This window comes from Microcaecilia unicolor, chromosome 11 (assembly GCF_901765095.1).
Source record: "Microcaecilia unicolor chromosome 11, aMicUni1.1, whole genome shotgun sequence".
Classification (NCBI taxonomy): Eukaryota; Metazoa; Chordata; class Amphibia; order Gymnophiona; family Siphonopidae; genus Microcaecilia; species Microcaecilia unicolor.
The window spans coordinates 159,350,921-159,378,087 of NC_044041.1; the positions used below are offsets into that span (position 1 = coordinate 159,350,921).

The window sequence follows — 27,167 nt, forward strand, 5'->3', positions numbered from 1 at the left end:
CCGAGAGCTCTGGGTCGCCGAAGGAGTCGGCACCCAGCAGGCATCGGCGCCGAGAGGACCGCTCACACTCTGTTCAGGAGGTGTCGATGCGCTCCACTCTGGACAGCCCGGAACAGCCTCCACGCCCGGAACAGGTTCTGACGTCGACGCCTGCATCGACCTCCATGCCTTTCTCTGCAGCCGCTCTGAACGAGAGCCTCCGGGCCGTTCTCCCAGAGATTCTGGGAGAGCTGTTGCGCCGTACCCCTCCGGTACCGGCGGTGCTTGCGCCACCGGTACCGTCGAGCGTGGCGCCGGCTGGCCCATCGCCCGAGGTGAGGTCTTCGGTGCCGCGTGCGGTGCCGGCTGCCGTCGCCTCCCAGGAAGGCTCCCCGACTACGTCAGCGGAGGGAGTTTCGCCGATGCGGGCGAGGGAGTCTGCCTCTCGACGCCCCCATCGTGGACGTGGCTCCACGGAGTCGAGTCGGGCACGGTTGCAGACACAGGTCCGTGAACTTGTGTCTGACACCGAAGGTGAGGCCTCGTGGGAAGAGGAAGAGGACCCCAGATATTTCTCTGACGAGGAGTCTGAGGGTCTTCCTTCCGATCCTCTCCTGAAAGACAGCTTTCTCCTCCTGAGAGTCTGTCTTTTGCTTTCTTTGTCCGGGAGATGTCTACGGCCATCCCCTTCCCGGTGGTTGTGGAGGACGAGCCCAGGGCTGAAATGTTTGAGCTCCTGGACTATCCTTCTCCACCTAAGGAAGCGTCCACTGTTCCCTTGCACCATGTCCTAAAAAAGACATTGCTTGCGAACTGGACCAAGCCTTTAACTAATCCCCACATCCCCAAGAAGATCGAGTCCCAGTACCGGATCCATGGGGACCCAGAGCTGATGCGCACGCAGTTGCCTCATGATTCTGGAGTTGTGGATCTGGCCCTAAAGAAGGCTAAGAGTTCTAGGGAACATGCTTCGGCGCCCCCGGGCAAAGACGCTAGAACCTTAGACTCCTTTGGGAGGAAGGCCTACCATTCCTCTATGCTCGTGTCCAAGATCCAGTCTTACCAGCTCTACACGAGCATCCACATGCGGAACAATGTGCGGCAGTTGGCGGGCTTGGTTGATGCTCTTCCCCCTGAGCAAGCCAAGCCTTTTCAGGAGGTGGTCAGGCAGCTGAAGGCGTGCAGAAAATTCCTGGCCAGAGGAGTTTATGACACTTTTGATGTTGCGTCCAGGGCCGCTGCTCAAGGTGTGGTGATGCGCAGGCTCTCATGGCTGCGTGCCGCCGACATGGAGAATAGACTCCAGCAGCGGATTGCGGACTCGCCTTGCCGTGCGGACAACATTTTTGGCGAAAAAGTCGAACAGGTGGTAGAGTCTCTCCACCAGCGGGACACCGCATTCGACAAGTTCGCCCGCCGGCAGCCTTCAGCTTCTACCTCTACAGGTAGACGATTTTTCGGGGGAAGGAAGACTGTTCCCTATACTTCTGGCAAGCGTAGGTACAATCCTCCTTCCCGACAGCCTGTGGCCCAGGCTAAGCCCCAGCGCGCTCGCTCTCGTCAGCAGCGTGCGCCTCAGCAAGGCCCCGCGGCTCCCCAGCAAAAGCAAGGGGCGAGCTTTTGACTGGCTCCAGCAGAGCATAGCCGACATCCAAGTGTCCGTGCCGGGCGACCTGCCAGTCGGGGGGAGGTTGAAAGCTTTTCACCAAAGGTGGCCTCTCATAACCTCCGATCAGTGGGTTCTGCAAATAGTCCGGCAGGGATACACCCTCAATTTGGCCTCCATACCTCCAAATTGTCCACCGGGAGCTCAGTCTTACAGCTTCCAGCACAGAAGGTACTTGCAGAGGAACTCTCCGCCCTTCTCAGCGCCAATGCGGTCGAGCCCGTGCCATCCGGGCAAGAAGGGCTGGGATTCTATTCCAGGTACTTCCTTGTGGAAAAGAAAACAGGGGGGATGCGTCCCATCCTAGACCTAAGGGCCCTGAACAAATATCTCGTAAAAGAAAAGTTCAGGATGCTTTCCCTGGGCACCCTTCTCCCCATGATTCAGCAAAACGATTGGCTATGCTCTCTGGACTTGAAGGATGCCTACACACACATCCCGATACTGCCAGCTCACAGACAGTATCTGCGATTTCAGCTGGGCACACGCCACTTCCAGTACTGTGTGCTACCCTTTGGGCTCGCCTCTGCGCCCAGGGTGTTCACAAAGTGCCTAGCTGTGGTAGCAGCGGCGCTTCGCAGGCTGGGGTGCACGTGTTCCCATATCTCGACGATTGGCTGGTGAAGAACACATCCGAGGCAGGAGCCCTGCAGTCCATGCAGATGACTATTCGCCTCCTGGAGCTACTGGGGTTTGTGATAAATTACCCAAAGTCCCATCTTCTCCCAGTGCAGAAACTCGAATTCATCGGAGCCCTGCTGGATTCTCGGACGGCTCGCGCCTATCTCCCAGAGGCGAGGGCCAACAACTTGTTGTCCCTCGTCTCGCGGGTGCGAGCGTCCCAGCAGATCACAGCTCGGCAGATGTTGAGATTGCTGGGCCACATGGCCTCCACAGTTCATGTGACTCCCATGGCCCGCCTTCACATGAGATCTGCTCAATGGACCCTAGCCTCCCAGTGGTATCAGGCCGCTGGGGGTCTAGAGGACGTGATCCACCTGTCCACGAGTTTTCTCGAATCCCTGTATTGGTGGACGATTTGCTCCAATTTGACTCTGGGACGTCCCTTCCAAATTCCTCAGCCACAAAAAGTGCTGACCACGGATGCGTCCCTCCTGGGATGGGGAGCTCATGTCGATGGGCTTCACACCCAAGGAAGGTGGTCCCTCCAAGAAAGCGATCTACAGATCAATCTTCTGGAGTTGCGAGCGATCTGGAACGCTCTGAAGGCTTTCAGAGATCGGCTGTCCCACCAAATTATCCAAATTCAGACAGACAATCAGGTTGCCATGTACTACGTCAACAAGCAGGGGGGCACCGGATCTCGCCCCCTGTGTCAGGAAGCCGTCAGCATGTGGCTCTGGGCTCGCCGTCAAGGCATGGTGCTCCAAGCCACATATCTGGCAGGCGTAAACAACAGTCTGGCCGACAGGTTGAGCAGGATTATGCAACCTCACGAGTGGTCGCTCAATTCCCGTGTGATGCGGCAGATCTTCCAGGCGTGGGGCACCCCCCTGGTGGATCTCTTCGCATCTCAAGTGAACCACAAGGTCCCTCAGTTCTGTTCCAGGCTTCAGGCCCACGGCAGACTGGCATCGGATGCCTTCCTCCTGGACTGGGGGGAGGGCCTGTTGTATGCTTATCCTCCCATTCCTCTGGTGGGGAAGACTTTGTTGAAACTCAAGCAAGACCGAGGCACCATGATTCTGATTGCTCCCTTTTGGCCGCGTCAGATCTGGTTCCCTCTTCTTCTGGAGTTATCCTCCGAAGAACCGTGGAGATTGGAGTGTTTTCCGACCCTCATCACGCAGGACGAAGGGGCTCTTCTGCATCCCAACCTCCGGTCCCTGGCTCTCACGGCCTGGATGTTGAGAGCGTAGACTTTGCCTCTTTGGGTCTATCGGAGGGTGTCTCCCGCGTCTTGCTTGCTTCCAGGAAAGATTCCACTAAGAGGAGTTACTTCTTTCTATGGAGGAGGTTTGCCGTCTGGTGTGACAGCAAGGCCCTAGATCCTCGCTCTTGTCCTACACAGACCCTGCTTGAATACCTTCTGCACTTGTCTGAGTCTGGTCTCAAGACCAACTCTGTAAGGGTTCACCTTAGTGCAATCAGTGCATACCATTACCGTGTGGAAGGTAAGCCGATCTCAGGACAGCCTTTAGTTGTTCGCTTCATGAGAGGTTTGCTTTTGTCAAAGCCCCCTGTCAAACCTCCTACAGTGTCATGGGATCTCAATGTCGTTCTCACCCAGCTGATGAAACCTCCTTTTGAGCCACTGGATTCCTGCCATCTGAAGTACTTGACCTGGAAGGTCATTTTCTTGGTGGCAGTTACTTCAGCTCGTAGAGTCAGTGAGCTTCAGGCCCTGGTAGCCCAGGCCCCTTACACCAAATTTCATCACAACAGAGTAGTCCTCCGCACTCACCCTAAGTTCCTGCCAAAGGTTGTGTCGGAGTTCCATCTGAACCAGTCAATTGTCTTGCCAACATTCTTTCCCCGTCCTCATTCCTGCCCTGCTGAACGTCAGCTGCACACATTGGACTGCAAGAGAGCATTGGCCTTCTATCTGGAGCGGACACAGCCCAACAGACAGTCCGCCCAATTGTTTGTTTCTTTTGATCCCAATAGGAGGGGAGTGGCTGTGGGGAAACGCACCATATCCAATTGGCTAGCAGATTGCATTTCCTTCACTTACGCCCAGGCTGGGCTGGCTCTTGAGGGTCATGTCACGGCTCATAATGTTAGAGCCATGGCTGCGTCGGTAGCCCATTTGAAGTCAGCCTCTATTGAAGAAATTTGCAAAGCTGCGACGTGGTCATCTGTCCACACATTCACATCTCATTACTGCCTGCAGCAGGATACCCGACGCGACAGTCGGTTCGGGCAGTCAGTTCTTCAGAACCTGTTTGGGCTTTAGGATCCAACTCCACCCCCCGAGGGCCCTGTTTGTTCTGTTCCAGGCTGCACTCTCAGTTAGTTGGTAAATTTTTTAGGTCAATCTCAGTTAGGTCCTCGCCGTTGCGAGGCCCAATTGACCATGGTTGTTGTTTTGAGTGAGCTGGGGGCTAGGGATACCCCATCAGTGAGAACAAGCAGCCTGCTTGTCCTCGGAGAAAGCGAATGCTACATACCTGTAGAAGGTATTCTCCGAGGACAGCAGGCTGATTGTTCTCACAAACCCGCCCGCCTCCCCTTTGGAGTTGTGTCTTCCTTTGTCTTTGTCTTGCTACACATGAGACTGGCCGGCACAAGCCGGTTTCGGGCGGGAAGACGGCCGCGGTGCGCATCGGCGCGCGAGGGCTAGCAAAGGCTTTTGCTAGTGAAGATTCCGATTTGAGGGGCTGCCGTGGACGTCACCCATCAGTGAGAACAATCAGCCTGCTGTCCTCGGAGAATACCTTCTACAGGTATGTAGCATTCGCTATATTGCTAAACCTCTTCCCTTAAGAGCCTCAATTTAGTGGTCTGAGGAAGAGTGTAAAATATTACATTTGATAAATATTTTTCCTCTTAAATTGATTTCTCTGTATTTCCTTACAAACGTATATTTCTTTGTAAAATTGTAGTGGAGTTTGTAAAATTGAAAAGCAATAAATAAAAATTAAAAAAAAAAAGTCCCTGCCAAAGGTAATGTCGGAGTTCCGTCTGAAACAGTTTTCTTGCCAACATTCTTTCCCCGATCTCATGCCCATCCTGGTGAAAGCAGCTTGCACACCTTGGATTGCAAGAGAGCATTGGCTTATTACATGGAGCGGACAAGGCCCCACAGACAGTCCACCTAGCTTTTTAATTCTTTTGATCCCAACAGGATGGGGGTCGCCATCAGGAAACACACCATCTCATTTTGGTTGGCAGATTGCATTTCCTTTACTTATGCCCAGTCTGGGCTAGTCTTAGAGGGTCATGTCACAACGTATAATGTCAGAGCCATGGCTGTGTGCTCTAACTTTTTACTATGCCATAAATTCCAGACCGGGCAATGCGGATCAACTTCTACCCACTTGTAAGAATATGTTGCCTGCTGTCCTCGGAGAAGACCTGCAACAGGTAAGTATGTTCACTTTATGGAGATTCTGATTAATATAAAATGTAGTTTGGACACATTGGAATCTTGGGCAACATTGTTCAAACTTAAATTCAATAATGACAAAACAGACGTTTTGGTAGTTAGTAGTCTGTTTAGACCTGTCACAGAAATCAACTTTACTTTGGATAATGTGACTTACAATTTGGAGAATACTTTGAAAATTCTGGGTGTTGTGTTAGGGTTAGGGTTTGAAACACAGGTATCCATGGTGGTTTAGCTTTTAGAATGCTGTGGAAGCTTCAATGGGTGAGAAATTGTTTTTCTTTAGAAGCTCATTGTTTGCTGGTACAATCTCTGGTGCTTACCAATCTAGATTATTGTAATATACTATATACTGGCTGTAAAAAAAAACAAAAAAACATTGTTGTCCAAACTTCAGACAAGAGATAGCAAGAAGGCAAATAGTCTGCTAGATCCAACGTAGAACAGAAAGAGAAGCAGACCTTATGTAGAAAAGCAGTCTTTATCGGTTCATCAGTACTCCCATGATTCACAATCAAGTGCCCAACAGTTTCACCAAAAACTGGCTGCGTCAGGGGTAAAGAAAACTGCATCATTGGACATAAAAACAGTAAAGTACAAAATCAATCAAAAATTAAATAAGAACATCAAAATCTCAAAGAGCTTCATAAAACCATATAGTAGGAACACATATTGTGGTGTTGAGAGGAGCAGCCAGGTCACCTATTCCACTTCTCCCACTTGGGTTGTATAAAGGAACCTTAGGAGGGACTTTGAGCTTGAAAGGGAAATAAAACCTGGAGCGGTATCCCAAAAGTTGACAGGGGTTTTAGTGTTCCCTAGGAAACAGGGAAGCCACATAGAGGGAGAAGCTTCTAATTTCCCTAAACTGCTATCTGCCAATCAAGGGAAGGAGGAGCCCCATAGGGAGGGGGTTTGAGAATGCCTGAGTAGAGAGTTAAGGGGCAGAGGGAGGAAATTCTGAGGAACAGAGAGGAAGAAAGAGCTCCCTTACTACAACTGGCCAGCAGGAGTATAAACGATCTACTTATCCCGGGGCAAAGAGGACCCTAAAGTAAAGGCTGGACTAAGGAGTAGTGGGGGCTGGTAGCCAGCAGGGGTAAGTGGGTGTCCCAGCCTGAATCATCGAGTACCCCAAACAGGATGTTGGACCAAGAAGCTGAGGGAGGCCTAAGTCCTTGGAAGGAGGTGAAGCCTGGCTGCTCAGCCCCAGAGATGCCTAAGCTCTGAAAGCCAGGGCTGTAATTTCTTTATGTTTGAAATGTGCTGAGAAGAACAAGGACCTGCACAGACTGTTATGCTTGAGGACTTTGTGTTTATTGTTTGGAAACTGCACACACGTCTGCTAATGCTGAAGCTGTGTTTTTTGTTTGGAAAATGCAGCAAAAATATATCTGCCAAAGTTAAAGCTGTGTGTGTTTGGAAACTGCAGAGAGAACTGCACACTCACTGTTCATCAATGCAACATACATCCACTTCTGATCCCTCATCCCGTAATCCAGTCAATCATACATTTATTCACTGAACTATGTACACCATATGTCTTTGTGTCTAACACTGCCCTTTTAGCTTCCCATTGTCTCCTTCCAATGTTTCTATGTTGATGTCCCATTGTTATATTCCTAATGATATTCGAATGTCTCGCACAACTCTGTACAATGTAATCCATAACCAAGTTGTAACAAATGTATTTCTATTATTCTCCGAGGACAAGCAGGCTGCTTGTTCTCACTGATGGGTGACGTCCACGGCAGCCCCTCCAATCGGAAACTTCACTAGCAAAGTCCTTTGCTAGCCCTCGCGCGCCCGCGCGCACCGCGCATGCGCGGCCGTCTTCCCGCCCGAAACCGGCTCGAGCCGGCCAGTCTTCTTTTGTCCGCACTCGGTACGGTCGTGTTTTCGCCGTGTCGAGCCCCGGAAAGTCGACCTCGCGCGTCCAATTTGTTTTGAACGTGTTTTTTCCTTCGGGAAAGCTTTGTCCTAGTCGGGAAGTGCTCCGGAAACCCCTCGCCGGGTTTCGTGTAAATCCTCCCCGTACTTCTAGCTTTTTTGCCCCGGTAAGTTTTCTTTCGTCGTCGGGGTAGGCCTCTTTTCGGCCTCGGTCGAGATTTTTTTCTCCCTCTAAATTTTGGTGCTCCGAATTTCGCCATTTCGGCTTTTGATTTCGCCGGCGTGATTTTTCCGCCCATGACATCGAAGCCTTCCAGCGGCTTCAAGAAGTGCACCCAGTGCGCCCGGGTTATCTCGCTCACTGATCGACACTCGTCGTGTCTTCAGTGTCTGGGGGCCGAGCACCGCCCTCAGAACTGTAGTCTGTGTTCCCTGCTTCAAAGGCGGACTCAGGTAGCGAGACTAGCCCAGTGGAACGTGTTGTTCTCGGGCTCTTCGTCGGCATCGGCACCGGGATCTTCGAGTGCATCGACGTCGTCAGCGTCCAGACCATCTTCCTCGGCCGCCCCTGCATCGAGTGCATCGAGGCATCGGGCCTCTGCATCGGCGCCGAGACATCGGATAGCTGCATCGACGTCGGTGGTACCAGGACCTCGTCTGCTGATGTCGTCGGACGGTGGTGCATCGGGTGGAGTGCAGGTGAGGGCTGTCCATTCCCCTGCTGGTGGCGGTGAGCCCTCGGGTGGGTCTCCTCCTGCCCCGAGGGCTCCTGCGGTACAGCCCCCCCGAGATCGACCTTCTTCAGTCTCGGCCCCGAGGAAGCGACGGGTGGATTCGACGTCCTCCTCGTCGGTGCCGGGGAGCTCCGGTGACATGCTTCGGAAGAAATCGAAGAAGCATCGACACCGGTCTCCTCCCCGTGTCGGCACCGAGAGCTCTGGGTCGCCGAGGGATTCGGCACCCAGCAGGCATCGGCACCGAGAGGACCGCTCACCCTCTGTTCAGGAGGTGTCGATGCGCTCCGCTCTGGACAGCCCGGAACAGCCTCCACGCCCGGAACAGGTTCTGACGTCGACGCCTGCATCGACCTCTCAGCCTTTCTCCGCAGCCACTCTAAACGAGAGCCTCCGGGCCGTTCTCCCAGAGATTCTGGGAGAGCTGTTGCGCCCTACCCCTCCGGTACCGGCGGTGCTTGCGCCTCCGGTACCGTCGAGCGTGGCGCCGGCTGGCCCATCGCCCAGGTTGAGGTCCCCGACGTCGGTACCGCGTGCGGTGCCGACCGCGGCCACCTCCCAGGAAGGCTCCCCGACTACGTCGGCGGAGGGAGCTTCGCCGATGCGGGCCAGGGAGTCTACCTCTCGACGCCCCCATCGTGGACGTGGCTCCACAGAGTCGAGCAGGGCGAGGTTGCAGACACAGGTCCGTGAACTTGTGTCTGACACCGAGGGTGAGGCCTCGTGGGAGGAAGAGGAAGATCCCAGATATTTCTCTGACGAGGAGTCTGAGGGTCTTCCGTCTGATCCCACTCCCTCTCCTGAGAGACAGCTTTCTCCTCCCGAGAGTCTGTCTTTTGCCTCCTTTGTCCGGGAGATGTCTACGGCCATCCCCTTCCCGGTGGTTGTGGAGGACGAGCCCAGGGCTGAAATGTTTGAGCTCCTGGACTATCCTTCTCCACCTAAGGAAGCGTCCACTGTTCCCTTGCACCATGTCCTGAAAAGACATTGCTTGCGAACTGGACCAAGCCATTAAGTAATCCCCACATCCCCAAGAAGATTGAGTCCCAGTACCGGATCCATGGGGACCCAGAGCTGATGCGCACGCAGTTGCCTCATGATTCTGGAGTTGTGGATCTGGCCCTAAAGAAGGCTAAGAGTTCTAGGGAACATGCTTCGGCGCCCCCGGGCAAAGACGCTAGAACCTTAGACTCCTTTGGGAGGAAGGCCTACCATTCCTCTATGCTCGTGTCCAAGATCCAGTCTTACCAGCTCTACACGAGCATCCACATGCGGAACAATGTGCGGCAGTTGGCGGGCTTGGTTGATGCTCTTCCCCCTGAGCAAGCCAAGCCTTTTCAGGAGGTGGTCAGGCAGCTGAAGGCGTGCAGAAAATTCCTGGCCAGAGGAGTTTATGACACTTTTGATGTTGCGTCCAGGGCCGCTGCTCAAGGTGTGGTGATGCGCAGGCTCTCATGGCTGCGTGCCGCCGACATGGAGAATAGACTCCAGCAGCGGATTGCGGACTCGCCTTGCCGTGCGGACAACATTTTTGGCGAAAAAGTCGAACAGGTGGTAGAGTCTCTCCACCAGCGGGACACCGCATTCGACAAGTTCGCCCGCCGGCAGCCTTCAGCTTCTACCTCTACAGGTAGACGATTTTTCGGGGGAAGGAAGACTGTTCCCTATACTTCTGGCAAGCGTAGGTACAATCCTCCTTCCCGACAGCCTGTGGCCCAGGCTAAGCCCCAGCGCGCTCGCTCTCGTCAGCAGCGTGCGCCTCAGCAAGGCCCCGCGGCTCCCCAGCAAAAGCAAGGGGCGAGCTTTTGACTGGCTCCAGCAGAGCATAGCCGACATCCAAGTGTCCGTGCCGGGCGACCTGCCAGTCGGGGGGAGGTTGAAAGCTTTTCACCAAAGGTGGCCTCTCATAACCTCCGATCAGTGGGTTCTGCAAATAGTCCGGCAGGGATACACCCTCAATTTGGCCTCCATACCTCCAAATTGTCCACCGGGAGCTCAGTCTTACAGCTTCCAGCACAGAAGGTACTTGCAGAGGAACTCTCCGCCCTTCTCAGCGCCAATGCGGTCGAGCCCGTGCCATCCGGGCAAGAAGGGCTGGGATTCTATTCCAGGTACTTCCTTGTGGAAAAGAAAACAGGGGGGATGCGTCCCATCCTAGACCTAAGGGCCCTGAACAAATATCTCGTAAAAGAAAAGTTCAGGATGCTTTCCCTGGGCACCCTTCTCCCCATGATTCAGCAAAACGATTGGCTATGCTCTCTGGACTTGAAGGATGCCTACACACACATCCCGATACTGCCAGCTCACAGACAGTATCTGCGATTTCAGCTGGGCACACGCCACTTCCAGTACTGTGTGCTACCCTTTGGGCTCGCCTCTGCGCCCAGGGTGTTCACAAAGTGCCTAGCTGTGGTAGCAGCGGCGCTTCGCAGGCTGGGGGTGCACGTGTTCCCATATCTCGACGATTGGCTGGTGAAGAACACATCCGAGGCAGGAGCCCTGCAGTCCATGCAGATGACTATTCGCCTCCTGGAGCTACTGGGGTTTGTGATAAATTACCCAAAGTCCCATCTTCTCCCAGTGCAGAAACTCGAATTCATCGGAGCCCTGCTGGATTCTCGGACGGCTCGCGCCTATCTCCCAGAGGCGAGGGCCAACAACTTGTTGTCCCTCGTCTCGCGGGTGCGAGCGTCCCAGCAGATCACAGCTCGGCAGATGTTGAGATTGCTGGGCCACATGGCCTCCACAGTTCATGTGACTCCCATGGCCCGCCTTCACATGAGATCTGCTCAATGGACCCTAGCCTCCCAGTGGTATCAGGCCGCTGGGGGTCTAGAGGACGTGATCCACCTGTCCACGAGTTTTCTCGAATCCCTGTATTGGTGGACGATTTGCTCCAATTTGACTCTGGGACGTCCCTTCCAAATTCCTCAGCCACAAAAAGTGCTGACCACGGATGCGTCCCTCCTGGGATGGGGAGCTCATGTCGATGGGCTTCACACCCAAGGAAGGTGGTCCCTCCAAGAAAGCGATCTACAGATCAATCTTCTGGAGTTGCGAGCGATCTGGAACGCTCTGAAGGCTTTCAGAGATCGGCTGTCCCACCAAATTATCCAAATTCAGACAGACAATCAGGTTGCCATGTACTACGTCAACAAGCAGGGGGGCACCGGATCTCGCCCCCTGTGTCAGGAAGCCGTCAGCATGTGGCTCTGGGCTCGCCGTCAAGGCATGGTGCTCCAAGCCACATATCTGGCAGGCGTAAACAACAGTCTGGCCGACAGGTTGAGCAGGATTATGCAACCTCACGAGTGGTCGCTCAATTCCCGTGTGATGCGGCAGATCTTCCAGGCGTGGGGCACCCCCCTGGTGGATCTCTTCGCATCTCAAGTGAACCACAAGGTCCCTCAGTTCTGTTCCAGGCTTCAGGCCCACGGCAGACTGGCATCGGATGCCTTCCTCCTGGACTGGGGGGAGGGCCTGTTGTATGCTTATCCTCCCATTCCTCTGGTGGGGAAGACTTTGTTGAAACTCAAGCAAGACCGAGGCACCATGATTCTGATTGCTCCCTTTTGGCCGCGTCAGATCTGGTTCCCTCTTCTTCTGGAGTTATCCTCCGAAGAACCGTGGAGATTGGAGTGTTTTCCGACCCTCATCACGCAGGACGAAGGGGCTCTTCTGCATCCCAACCTCCGGTCCCTGGCTCTCACGGCCTGGATGTTGAGAGCGTAGACTTTGCCTCTTTGGGTCTATCGGAGGGTGTCTCCCGCGTCTTGCTTGCTTCCAGGAAAGATTCCACTAAGAGGAGTTACTTCTTTCTATGGAGGAGGTTTGCCGTCTGGTGTGACAGCAAGGCCCTAGATCCTCGCTCTTGTCCTACACAGACCCTGCTTGAATACCTTCTGCACTTGTCTGAGTCTGGTCTCAAGACCAACTCTGTAAGGGTTCACCTTAGTGCAATCAGTGCATACCATTACCGTGTGGAAGGTAAGCCGATCTCAGGACAGCCTTTAGTTGTTCGCTTCATGAGAGGTTTGCTTTTGTCAAAGCCCCCTGTCAAACCTCCTACAGTGTCATGGGATCTCAATGTCGTTCTCACCCAGCTGATGAAACCTCCTTTTGAGCCACTGGATTCCTGCCATCTGAAGTACTTGACCTGGAAGGTCATTTTCTTGGTGGCAGTTACTTCAGCTCGTAGAGTCAGTGAGCTTCAGGCCCTGGTAGCCCAGGCCCCTTACACCAAATTTCATCACAACAGAGTAGTCCTCCGCACTCACCCTAAGTTCCTGCCAAAGGTTGTGTCGGAGTTCCATCTGAACCAGTCAATTGTCTTGCCAACATTCTTTCCCCGTCCTCATTCCTGCCCTGCTGAACGTCAGCTGCACACATTGGACTGCAAGAGAGCATTGGCCTTCTATCTGGAGCGGACACAGCCCCACAGACAGTCCGCCCAATTGTTTGTTTCTTTTGATCCCAACAAGAGGGGAGTGGCTGTAGGGAAACGCACCATATCCAATTGGCTAGCAGATTGCATTTCCTTCACTTACGCCCAGGCTGGACTGGCTCTTGAGGGTCATGTCACGGCTCATAATGTTAGAGCAATGGCTGCGTCGGTAGCCCACTTGAAGTCAGCCACCATGGAGGAAATTTGCAAAGCTGCGACGTGGTCATCTGTCCACACATTCACATCTCATTACTGCCTGCAGCAGGATACCCGACGCGACAGTCGGTTCGGGCAGTCAGTTCTTCAGAACCTGTTTGGGCTTTAGGATCCAACTCCACCCCCCGAGGGCCCTGTTTGTTCTGTTCCAGGCTACACTCTCAGTTAGTTGGTAAATTTTTTAGGTCAATCTCAGTTATGTCCTCGCCGTTGCGAGGCCCTATTGACCAATGTTGTTGTTTTGAGTGAGCCTGGGGGCTAGGGATACCCCATCAGTGAGAACAAGCAGCCTGCTTGTCCTCGGAGAAAGCGAATGCTACATACCTGTAGAAGGTATTCTCCGAGGACAGCAGGCTGATTGTTCTCACAAACCCGCCCGCCTCCCCTTTGGAGTTGTGTCTTCCCTTGAAGTGTATTGTCTTGCTACATACTGGACTGGCCGGCTCGAGCTGGTTTCGGGCGGGAAGACGGCCGCGCATGCGCGGTGCGCGCGGGCGCGCGAGGGCTAGCAAAGGACTTTGCTAGTGAAGTTTCCGATTGGAGGGGCTGCCGTGGACGTCACCCATCAGTGAGAACAATCAGCCTGCTGTCCTCGGAGAATACCTTCTACAGGTATGTAGCATTCGCTTTCATATCTTATTGTAAGCCACACTGAGCCCACAAAAAGGTGGGAAAATGTGGGATACAAATGCAATAAATAAATATATCTGCCAAAATCGAAGGCTGGGTTTTGTTTGAGAAATATAATAAAGCTCCTTGGCGTATATTTAAGAACTCTGTGTTACTTGTGTCTGGGAGGGGGAGAAACCTAGAGAGAGAGAGCTAATCTGTGCCAGATTCCCTCTTGCGCATGATAATATAAATCACTAAAACACATCTATAGAATAAATAAATATATAAATAAGTCCGTAAATAACTAAAACTCAATGTGCATGAATAAGTCCATAAATTACTAAAACTTTGAATAAATAGTATGGTCAAGTTGTATGGAATCAAAAGAGAGAGAATGGCTTACCCAGCTGGTGGTGTATGTGTGGAGAAGTCCATGGTAATGTTGTCATGCTGTTTGCCCATAGGGAAGTAGAAATAAACAAAACTTCAACCAAAGTTGGTAAAAAAAATAATCTTGAGATGTTTATTCTTCCATATTTAAAATTGCTGTAAAATCCCATCTAAAAAAAATCTCAAAACACCATAAAAACCTTAAAAACATGGTGGATCTAAATTCGAGTAGGAACATCTCAGCACATGTCAAACTCGTACTTGATTTTAGATCTTCAAAAGATGTTCCTCACACTTTTTATGGTTGTTTTTACATGTTGAGGGTTCTTCCCTGGTTGGAATGCATTGATGATGTCATTGAAATGCAGTGACATCATTGGAAAGCATAAAGTCTTTTCCAGTGCATTCCACCATATTTTTAAAATTTTTATGGTGTTTTGAAACCTTTTTAGATGGGTTTTTTTTTTACCAAAATAAGCTTACAAAATAGACATATGAGAGAAGACTTGATGACTTTCCTAATGGAAAGGAGGGATGGGGTGCTATGAGGACATGAATGGAGGTTAACTTAGGAGTAACATCAGGAAGTACTTTTTCAGAGAGAGGATGGTGGTGATGAAAATAGTGACAATTCAAAAATGCGTAGGATATATGCAAAGAATTCCTATATAGAATGAGAATGGCATCAAAATAAATTTGGTGCTCAGATGGCAACTCCAGTAATTGGGGAAACAAGACCAGCATCGGGTAAACTTCTGTGGTCTGTGCCCCAATTTGGTTTCAGCGTCAGCTCCAGTAGTCGGGGAAATAAGACCAGTGCCGGGCAGATTTCTACTGGTTGTGCCACAAAAATGGCAAGGACAGATCAAGTATGCATATGTTATATTGCATTATACCATATGCTTTGAGGTGATCTTGATGGACAGACTGGATGGACTGTGCCGGTCTTTATTTGCTGTCATCTACTTTGGTACTCAAGATGTACCATGTGAAATCAGAGCAAAAGGTCCATCAAGACCTGTATACTATCTCTGATAGTATCCAATCCAGGGGTATATAAGGTAGTCTATCGTATCAAGCTTGCTTTCATGGTTTCAAACTGACCCAAGAAGAGACACACATGAGTGAAAGCTTTTTATGTTTGGTTTTAGATTTATCTGCATGTGTTTGGTGCTGCACCACCTATTTTTTAAGAGCCTCTTTAATCAAGATGTACTAGCAGCTCCCAGTGCAGTAATGCTGACAAAGCCCATTCACTTTGAATGGGCTCTGTCGGCATTGAAGCGTGGCTTTATAAAAAGAGCCCCTAAGTGACTATTTACTTCTTATGTGACCATTTTTTAAAATCTAGTGCTGTTTGGCTTCTTTTAGTTGTTGCCAATGTTGGTGAAGTTTTAGGCTCTACACCAGCTGGGTAAGCCATTCTCTCTCTTCAAAGCCGCACTAGCAATTCCTACGCAACAAATAAGAGGAAGCTTATTGGAACTGAATGGGCTTCCTCTCATTTGCTGCTCAGGAATCGCTATCATAGCATTGTTAAGAAGCCCTTATTGATTCCATACAATTTGACCATATTATTTATTTTCAGTTTTAGTTATTTGTCTTATTTATATATTTATGTACATTGAGTTTATCTGCTGGCTACTTGTATTTATTTATTTTTTAATGTGTTTTAGTGATTCATATGTGTTTCTGTTTTATGGTTTTATGAAGCTGAGATTTTAATGCCCTTCTTTAATTTTTGATTGATTTTGTATTTTACCGTTTTTATATCCAGTGTTGCAGTTTTCTTTGCCCCTGACTCAGCCAGTTTTTGGTGAAACATGGCCATCTCAGGCATTTATATGTGAATCCTGGGAATATTGATGAAACAATAAAGACTGCTTTTCTATAAGGTCTGCTTCTCTTTCTCTTCCAAACTTCAGAAAGTGCAGAATACTGCCGCCCACCTGATTTATAGAGTACTAAAGTTTGAAAGGGCATCTCCACAATTAGTAAGGTTACACTGGCTACCTTTTGAGGCCTGGTCATTTTTTAAGTTATATATATTTGTTTTTCAAATAATAATATGGAATTGCACCTAGTTATATGCAATGACTACTTGTTCAACTATCTGATAGGAATTCTAATTCTCAGTCTAGGAATTTCCTCATCCTCTCTTTTCCCAGTTGTACATAAGTATTGCCATACTGGGAAAGACCAAAGGTCCATCAAGCCCAGCATCTTGTTTCCAACAGTGGCCAATCCAGATCACAAATACCTTTCAAGATCCCAAAAAAGTACAAAACATTTTATACTGCTTATCCCAGAAATAGTGGATTTTCCCCAAGTCCATTTAATAACAGTCTATGGACTTTTCCTTTAGGAAGCCATCCAAACCTTTTTTTAAACTCCGCTAAGCTAACCGCCTTTACCACATTCTCTGGCAGCGAATTCCAGAGTTTAATTACAAGTTGAATGAAGAAAAATTTTCTCCGATTCATTTTAAATTTACTACATTTTAGCTTCATCACATGCCTCCTAGTCATAGTATTTTTGGAAAGCGTGAACAGACGCTTCACGTCTACCCGTTCAACTCCACTCATTATTTTATAGACCTCTATCATATCTCCCCTCAGCCGCCTTTTCTCCAAGCTGAAGAGCCCTAGCTGATTTAGCCTTTCCTCATAGGGAAGTCGTCCCACCCCCTTTATCATTTTCGTCGCCCTTCTCTGCACCTTTTCTAATTCCACTATATCTTTTTTTGAGATATGGCGACCAGAATTGAACACAATATTTGAGGTGCGGTCGCACCTTGGAGCGATACAAAGGCATTATAACATCCTCATTTTTGTTTTCCATTCCTTTCCTAATAATACCTAACATTCTATTTGCTTTCTTAGCCGCAGCAGCACTGAGCAGAAGGTTTCAAGGTACCATTAACGACAACACCTAGATCCCTTTCTTGGTCCGTGACTCCTAACGTGGAACCTTGTGTGATGTAGCTATAATTCGGGTTCCTCTTTCCCACATGCATCACTTTGCACTTGCTCACATTAAACGTCATCAGCCATTTAGACGCCCAGTCTCGTAAGGTCCTCTTGTAATTTTTCACAATCCTCCCGCGATTTAACGACTTTGTGTCGGGTCACGTGACGTTATGGTGGAGAGAAGTCGTGTGTGAGCTTTTCTCCGTGGCCTGACTGCTCTTATTAGACTCAATAATAGAATCGGAGTCCAGAACGGAATGTTCCCCGAGACAAAATACGGCAGTGAGTGAGATAAATTAAGAAAGAAACTTTAAAACAGCAGGATGGCAGCGAAATCCGCACAAAAAGACAAACTTCGAGGGAAGGTACCTGAATATAAAATGGCGGCCTCCCCTCCCGAGGCAGGACCTTCAGTGTCGTCCGCCTGGATAAGCGAGATTACATCGGAGATGACGGTGGTGATGGAGGACTTACTAGAACGCCGCCTCGCTCCGCTTGACAAAAAATTAGACAATAAACTTGAACAACTAAGTTCGAAGCTGGAAGAGCTGACCATAGAATGCGGAGCGTACCAGACTAGGACCAGCGAAGTGGAGGAAAAAATGACTGTAATGGAAGGCCGCCAAATAGATCTAATAAGCCAATGTAAGGTAATGGAAGCTAAGATAGAAGATTTGGAGAATCGCTCCAGGCGGAACAATATCCGTCTGGTAGGATTACCGGAGGCTCTCGGTGGCCGATCGCTGGAGCGAGTGCTGGAGCAATGGCTTACAAAGGCAATTGATTTTCCTGCTGACTTGGGCCCCCTACGCATAGAGAGAGCCCACAGACTAGGAGTTCGGCAAGAGGAGAGAAATAAACCAAGAGTGGTGATATGCAGAGTGTTAAACTTTGCGCATAAGCAACTGATACTCCAAGCAGCGCGTTCCGATAAGGCTCTGACCTTCGAGGAATCACGGATCCTGTGCTTCCAGGATTACTCGGCCGCCATAGTGACAAAACGGCGCGCTTTTTCAGCAGTGTGCTCCCAGCTATTCAGCATGAAGATCCGATTCACACTTCAATACCCTGCCACTCTGAAAATCATATATAAAGGCACTACAAGATCATTTGTATCTGACAAAGAAGCTAGAAAATATGTGGATCAATTGGCGAACTCAGATCGACTGGCAACGGAAGATGGCGGGCAAACCTGAAGGGCTACAGAGGCGCACTTATAAGGGATTACAAAGGGCAGTGGTATATAAAGCAAGGGAATGGCAACGAGTTTAAAGCTGGAAGCCATTTTGAAAAGTGGCACAGCATTTAGCAATTTGTTTTATATTCATATTAAGGTTGAGAGTTAATCGTTAGATGTTATAGTATTAAAGTTCCTCAGACTGCAGCATTTGGAACTCGTACAGTCCTCCTTAATAAAGACACAGAAGGAATGCACGGAGGTTATCTTTACGGAACTAAAGGCAAGGTGAGAGGCCTTTTGATTGGGAGGATTTTCAATTGGAGATTTTAACATCTGTGAATACACCAGAGCTCTGCATTTGGACAACAAGTCCAGTATGCGTACTTAAGCTCTGAGCTCTCAATTGGAGAGAGGTGAACACACTACTACTATTGAACTCAATGCTGGAGGTATGAAGTAGATATACTGTTAAAAAATTATCACTGACATAAGAGGCCATAACTCTGGTGCAGACGGGAGATGGGATATCCGCTGAGCTGGTGTTTGTGTGGAAAATAACTAAATATTACCGAGAAAGTTAGGTTGAACATTTCAACATGTGCATAGTTGTTGATTACTGCATTACAGCAAGAAGATTATGCAAGGAATTGGTTGAAACTATTATGGTACTGTTGGGGAAAGTGGATTATTATAAATGTGAGACCTATACTGGATTGAAAGTGGGGAGAGGAGGTATTATCTGCTAAAGGGTTAAAAGAGGAAGGAGGGGGAATAGGGACTAGGAATTCCATAGAGTAGTGGGGTAAACGTTAAACGTGACGGCTTTCTATAGGGAAGCCTTGAGGGATGGGGAATTTGGGAATGGGATGGGAGGGTGGGAAGGGGGGAAGGGAGACATAGGGGGTGATTTTAAGGAGAGGGAGGGACAGAGTGGTAACGGCCAATTCTCTGGAGGAGTTACATGTGTGGTTGGGAGGGCAGAAAATGTTTGGTGTGTGATGTGGCGGGATGAATGGGCTGAAGGATTAGAGCAGGAACAACAAAAGAATTATAGGACAGAGGGGAGCTATAGGCTGGGATGGCTCCACTCGATAACTACAAATGACCATCAGAGATTAATCAATGATCTAGGTGATGGGGGGGATTAAAGTAGTGACTTGGAATGTAGGAGGCATCCATTCGCCTATTAAAAGGTCAAAAATTTTACAATATCTTCAAAGAATTAAGGCAGATGTGGCCCTTTTACAAGAAACCCACCTATTGGACCTAGAACATGCAAAATTGGTCAAATGGTGGGTAGGAGATTGTATAACATCTTCAGCGGTGGGGCGCAAAGGGGGGGTTGCTATTCTATTTAGAAAAGGGATTGCCTCACAGATTCACCAGTTGCATAAAGACCTGGAAGGACGATTTGCTTTTTGTAGAGTCACCATTGCAAAGAGACAATTCATGTTAGGTAACATCTATGCTCCAAACACATTAGACATAACATTCTACAAGAAACTGACTATGATTCTCAGTGAGAATAGTTCACTTCCTGTGATCTTGGGCGGTGATTTTAACGCAGCATGGGATCCACAGATTGATAGATCGCACCCACCAGCAGTAGGGGGACCCAAGAAAACAAGGGGACTACCGGACATGTGTGATACTCTAGACCTCATAGACGTATGGTGCACATTGCACCCTAGGGAGAGGGAATATACCCATCAATCAAGGGCACATCATACCCACTCTAGGATTGACTACCTGTTGGTCTCACGTACATTCTTTACCCATATTAATGAAGCTGTCATAGGCCCATGTATAATCTCAGACCATGCAGCGGTATGGATGACCTGGCAGATAGAAAACCCAGATCAGGAAACAGGGGGGTGGTCGTTTCCAAGCTATCTTTATGGCAATGAAAAATTTCGAGAATTCTTATGTAAAAAATGGGAGGAGTATAAGCAATTTAACGAGGGGACAGTACAGAGGGCCTCGACTTACTGGGAAGCAGCCAAAGCGGTGATAAGAGGGGAAATAATTAGTTTTGCTAGCCATTATAAAAAGACCCAAGATAGGGAGATACTACGTTTGGAGAAACGCTTGGCTAATTTGCGGAAGCAATATGGGAGAGCCCCATGTGTTAGAGTGAGGAAAGAGATGGAGACTGACCAAATAGCGCTGAACTCATTACTCCATGATCGAGCAGTAAAGTCTCAAGTATATTATAAATATCAATTATACAAGCATGGGGATAAGGGGGGCAAACTATTGGCAAGACTAGTGGCACCGCAGTATACATCCAAGCACATTCTAGGTATCAAGGATAGGGAGGGCAGAATAGTGCGCACTGATAAAAAAAATACAAGAAGTCTTCCGCAGCTTTTTTCAGAATCTTTATAAAGCGGGAGATTCTCAAGGCCTACAGGGAGATGTATATCTACACAATGTGAGGACTCCTACATTGACACAAAGAGAACGTATGAAATTGAACACTCCTATTAGCAGCGATGAAGTTCAGTGGGCCATTGGTCAAAGCAAGTTGGGGAAGGCCCCTGGCCCTGACGGATTTAAGGCCGAATTCTATAAGCTATTGGGTGACCATATAACTCCTGCATTAACTGGGGCATTTAATGAATGGGTGGAGGAGGGGCGTCTGCCTGATCGATTAAACCTGGCTCAAATTACAGTGTTGCCCAAACCTAACAGAGATCCATTGCTAGCATCTTCCTATAGGCCTATCTCGTTGCTAAATAATGAAGTGAAGTTATTTGCAAAGATATTAGTTAATCGGTTGAACAAAATGTTGCCCAGGCTAGTCCATGAAGCGCAGGTAGGTTTTATCCAAGACTGGTCCGTTACTAAGAACCTACGGAGTATCTTAGCGGCTTTAGAAAAACTTCGGCAAGACCCGGAACCGGCTATTTTGATCAGCTTCGATGCCGAAAAGGCCTTTGACCGGGTGGAGTGGGCTTTTTTGTTCTCCGTCTTGGATAATTATGGTTTCCATGGTTGGTTTGTGCAAGCGATTAAGGCGCTATATTCTTCACCTTGGGCCAGAATAATGGTGAATGGGGGGAGATCTGAGGACTTTGAGATTAACAGGGGGACCAGGCAAGGCTGCCCTTTATCTCCGTTGCTGTTTGCTCTTTATTTAGACCCCATGATCAGAGACATCCAGGATTGTCCAGCCATTAGTGGAGTGAGGATAGGTCGGCAGGAGTTTAAAATTGCGGCATTCGCCGATGATTTATTGGTCATAATCACAAACCCGCGACCATCCTTGGAAGACTTACTAGATCTTTTTCACGAATTTGGAGACTATTCAGGCTTTAAATTGAACCTGGATAAATCAGAGGCCTTAGCAGTAACATCGGACACTCGTCATTTGTGGGCTGAGGGATTCCCTTTAAAATGGGCGGAAGGCGCATTTCGTTACTTGGGGATCCTTCTGACAGCTAACCCTGCAGAGATATATAAACTAAATGTCAACAGGCTGTTAGAGCAGACAGAAAGGCAATTGGATGCCTGGAATGTGTTGATGATGCCTTTGGGAGGCCGCATTAGTCTTATCCGGATGGTGATACTGCCTAGATGGCTGTATGTATTGCAAATATTACCGTTGCGGCTTCTTAAAAAGGACATTAGGCAATTTTATAAGGTTGTGATGAGATTTTGCTGGGCAAAAAAGAAGGCAAAACTTAAGTTGCAGTTTTTGATGGGAAATTGGAGTCAGGGAGGTTTCGGCCTACCCCATCTACGGTATTATAACATGGCCTGTCTTTTGAGGGCGTTGAGAGATTGGATCTTTGGGTCTAATATACATGTGCCGCGCGAGTTGGAAGAGGCCTTTTTTCAGTCCTTTAATTTAATCGCGTTGTTACATACCAGAAGACAGATGATACATAGCATTTTATTAATGCCCTTCTGGGACGCATGGCAATTTCTAGGGAGAAGCTTAGGGGGAGACCCGAAGATATCAGAATTAATAACGATTAAAGGGAATCCAGAATTCTTACCGGGACTTGAAAATCCGGTGTTTCAACAATGGGAAACCAGAGGATACTGTAAGCTAAATAATATATTAGACACCTCAGGGAAAATTAAACCCTTAGACCAATTAATATCACGTGCTGAACAGAGATGGGGGGACGTATTTGCATATAATCAGATCCGTCATTATGTTAAGTCCTTGGGTATGGAGAAATTAGAGTTCAATCTGGGGGAAAAGGTACAGGCTTTTTATGATGAGATTTCGCCGGAGACTCCATCTATTTCGGGCATTCACAGAAAATTATGGATTTTGATTCCGAGAGAAGGGCTGGTTCAGCTTCGGCAGAGGTGGGAAGCAGATTTAGGATTAGATTTAACCAGTTGAGATATTGACAGACAAATTAAGGGGATTCCTAAATTAATTACGGGTGCCCGGTATAGGGAATGTGCTTTTAGGACACTTCATAGGGCATATTTTACACAAACACAACTGTTCCGGGCAGGAGGGATTCAGTCACCAGTGTGTTTGAAATGTGGACAGCACGAAAACACATTTTACCATGCCTTTGGGGATTGTGTAAAGACACAGAGATTTTGGCAAAGAGTAGTGGAATTTTTGTCTCATATATTATCAACACGGATAACAGGCACCCCCTGTCAGTTAATTTTAGATTGTTTGGGGTCATTTGGGGGTTTATCAGCGGTTAAGACACTTCTGTGCCGTAAGCTGAGTTTAGTAGCCAGGAAATGCATACTGCAGGTTTGGGTATCAGAGAGTCCACCAGAATACTGGCATTGGCGTAACCAAGCACATCAATTGATGGCCTGGGAAGCGCGTGAGGCAAGAGGATCTTACAAACGTAAAAAGCGCTTCCTTAGTATTTGGGGCCCACTCTTGGGGACTCTAACACAGAAAGGTAGAAGCCATATTCTTAATACGTTATGAATCTGCTGGGATGCCATACATCCTAAGAGAGAATATCCTGCTGCTTACAACCACACACACATAAGACCATACATCTGATTCCTATGATAGGTAGGGTAGGATGGGATGGAGGGGTGGGGAGGGGAAGCAGGAGGGTGGGGGGTTAAGGGGGTTAAGTATATTCAATGGCAAATGACAACATAAAAATACTTGTCCAAGGGAATGTTGGGGATTTGATTAATGTGGGGCACAAGGGTGTGGTGACTCGTTTGTATGGGATTGCTCCACATTGAAAGAAAGATACATATTGAGGTAAAGAACTGGGGCTATTCCTAATAATGATGCATGATGGTTTCTTATATTTGACTCCGTGGGATATAGTTTGTTTGATTTTTGGTATATTTAATAGTGAAGATGCCAAATTTGTATGGTTTATAATAAAACTGCTGGTAAGGTACAACCAATGGAGCAGGGAGGAGAAACAAAAGGTTAAAACTTAAGGATGGAATGTACCTGAGGGGTTCGATTGTAGAGAATCAAATGTACCGGAGAATTTTTGCTGACTTATGGTGCATTTATGTCATTGATGTTGTCATTAATAAAAAAATTGTTGAACTTAAAAAGAGAGGGTAGGGGTGGATGGGGGGGGGGGGGGGGCGGAAATTGTTAAAAGATTGATGACTGCTTTAAAATGATGTTTTTATTGTGTACACTTGATATTTGAAGTTCTGTACATTCATATTGTTGGATATGTTTCTTTCAAATTGTCATCAATAAAAAAGTTGAAATATAACGACTTTGTGTCATCAGCAAATTTAATTATCTCACTAGTTACTCCCATCTCTAGGTCATTTATAAATATGTTAAAAAGCAGTGGTCCCAGCACAGACCCATGGGGAACCCCACTAACTACCCTTCTCCATTGAGAACACTACCTCCTAACCCATGACTCTCCAATTTCCTCTGGAGTCTTTCATGAGGTACTTTGTCAAACGCCTTCTGAAAATCCAGATACAATATCAACCGGCTCCCCTTTATCCACATGTTTGTTCACCCCTTCAAAGAAATGTAGTAGATTGGTGAGGCAAGATTTCCCTTCACTAAATCCATGTTGACTTTGTCTCATTAATCCATGCTTTTGAATATGCTCTGTAATTTTGTTCTTAATAATAGTCTCTACCATTTTGCCCGGCACTGACGTCAGACTCACCGGTCTATAATTTTCCGGATCTCCTCTGGAACCTTTTTTAAAAATCGGCGTTACATTGGCCACCCTCCAGTCTTCCGGTACCACACTCGATTTTAAGGATAAATTACATATTTCTAACAATAGCTCTGCAAGCTCATTTTTCAGTTCTATCAGTACTCTGGGATGAATACCATCCGGTCCAGGAGATTTGCTACTTTTCAGTTTGTAGAACTTCCCCATTACATCTTCCAAGTTTACAGAGAATTCATTAAGTTTCTCCGACTCGTCAGCTTCGAATACCATTTCCGGCACCGGTATCACTCCCAAATCTTCCTCGGTGAAGACCAAAGCAAAGAATTCATTTAATCTCTCCGCTACGGCTTTGTCTTCCCTGATTGCCCCTTTTACTCCTCGGTCATCTAGCGGTCCAACCGATTCTTTTGCCAGCTTCCTGCTTTTAATATACCTAAAAAAAATTTTACTATGTGTTTTTGCCTCCAGTGCAATCTTTTTTTCGAAGTCCCTCTTAGCCTTCCTTATCAGCACTTTGCATTTGACTTGACATTCCTTATGCCGTTTCTTATTATTTTCAGTCGGTTCCTTCTTCCATTTTCTGAAGGATTTTCTTTTAGCTCTAATAGCTTCCTTCACCTCACTTTTTAACCACGCCGGCTGTTGTTTTTTTAATACGCGGAATATATTTGGCCTGGGCTTCCAGGATGGTGCTTTTGAACAGCATCCACGCCTGATGTAATTTTTGACCCACGCAGTTGCTCCTCTAAGTTTTCTTTTCACTGTTCTTCTCATTTTATCATAGTCTCCTTTTTTAAAGTTAAACGCAAATGTATTTGATTTCCTGTGTATACTTACTTCAAAGCTAATATCAAATCCGATCATATTATGATCACTGGTATCAAGCAGCCCCAGCACCATTGCCTCCCGCACCAGATCATGTGCTCCACTAAGGACTAGGTCTAGAATTTTTCCTTCTCTTGTCGGCTCCTGTACCAGCTGCTCCATAAAGCTGTCCTTGATTTCATCAAGGAATTTTACCTCCCTAGTGTGTCCATCGGATTTCAATATTGGGGTAATTGAAATCAACACTTACAACAAAATTCTACTGAAATACAACCCAGTATTGGAGGTGTATAATCACTAGTATTCATGAAATGTGGAGAAAAAAAGACTTCAGAAACCATGGAGAATACTCATTATGCAGGAACAACCTTTCAATTTTTAGAGTACTCCTCTTCAATCACTAGTCTTCACAAAAAAAACTCCACTCTTCTTCTTCATGCAATACATGCACATACACCTTCCACAATACTCAATGGTAGAGGCTTATACCAACTATATACATCCGGTGAAACAATTGTTACTTAACTTGAATGTTCTTGTTGCTGTCAATCCGTACTGTCTTCCACAGCATACAGTATTCATGAAGCCCAACAGGAGACCCTGTTTCGCCACTATCAGGCTGTTTCAAGGGCCAAAACTTTATCACAGACAGCTACCTCCCATACTTCTCACTTCACCGCGTTAAACTGCCTTGTATCGGCGTCCTAAATTCGAACCAGACTTCCCTCCTATATATACGTCATTTCCTTATTCCCTGACGTACCTTCCAATAACGTCATCCACAGCAAAAACTTTATTGACAAAACGATCATCTCACAAAAAAGCTTTCCACTCAATTGAAATATTCAATCCCTTAGGGATTACGGTTTGCAGCATATATACCCATCTTTGTTCTCTCTGTCTTAACTCCTTCCTTACATCCCCTCTACGTTCTGAAACCCGAATTTGCTCCAGAACTACACATTGCAAATCGCAAAAATCATGTTGTTTCAAAAGGCAATGAGAAACCAAAGGTTTATATGTCTTCTTAGCTTGTATACAATGTCTGTGTTCAATTAACCTTGTCTTTAACATCCTAGAAGTTTGTCCCACGTAGTATAACTCACAAGTACACTTTAATAGATAAATCACATTCTTTGATTGACAATCCGTCAAGGATTTTAAATAAAAAGACTTGCCAGTGTGCACATCCGTGAATCTATCCACTTCCAGCATGTTTCGGCACACTGAACACTGACCACATGCTTTGTGTTGTCCTATCCTGTCAGCAATATTGTTTTCACGATTCCACGTGTCAGCAGCACATAACAAGTCATTCAAATTACTCTGTCTTTGGTAAGCAAACAAAATCCTTAAATCACGGAAACAAGGATAAATATGTAGCATTGCCACATGTTTTTTAATGATTTTCACCATTCTGTTCGTATGTGTATTATATTTTGTTACAAAAGTCACCGCCTCTTGTTGCTCCGTTATATTTGTATCAGGATTAAGCAGCCATTCTCTGTGATTGAAAAAAGCTCGTTTCCTTGCCCGAGACACCAAGGACCTAGGATAACCTCTCTCTTCCAATTTACGCTGTAAATGAGATGTCTGATGAAAATATCTCTCAGTAGTTGAACAGATTTTACGATATCGCAAAAATTGTGCAAAAGGAATGTTCGTTTTGCAATGACTCGGGTGCATACTTTGAAAATGCAAGGTGGTGTTCCAATCAGTAGATTTCACAAACACAGACGTTTCCAATTTTTTCTGAACTATATTAACTTGCACATCTAAAAAAGAATACTGGGTTGTATTTCAGTAGAATTTTGTTGTAAGTGTTGATTATATCCTACTATTCCTTTTGGGGTTAATCAGGGTAATTGAAATCACCCATTATTACTGTGTTGCCCAGTTTGTTTGCGCCCCTAATTTCCTTTAACATTTCTGCATCCGTCTGTTCATCCTGGCCAGGCGGACGGTAGTACACTCCTATCACTATCCTTTTCCCCTTTACAGATGGAATTTCAATCCACAGTGAGTCCAAGACGTGTTTTGTGTCCTGCAGAATTTTCAATCTATTTGA

The 27,167-nt window shown here is 47.4% G+C and overlaps 1 protein-coding gene across 1 annotated transcript in view; it reads left to right on the forward strand.

The window, feature by feature from the left end:
* Window positions 1-27,167, forward strand: part of BHMG1 (basic helix-loop-helix and HMG-box containing 1) — a 474,014-nt gene that overhangs the window by 255,923 nt on the left and 190,924 nt on the right. The window contains 1 exon segment of the mRNA XM_030219977.1: window positions 26,551-26,570. Within this exon segment, the coding sequence (XP_030075837.1) occupies window positions 26,551-26,570 (20 nt within the window).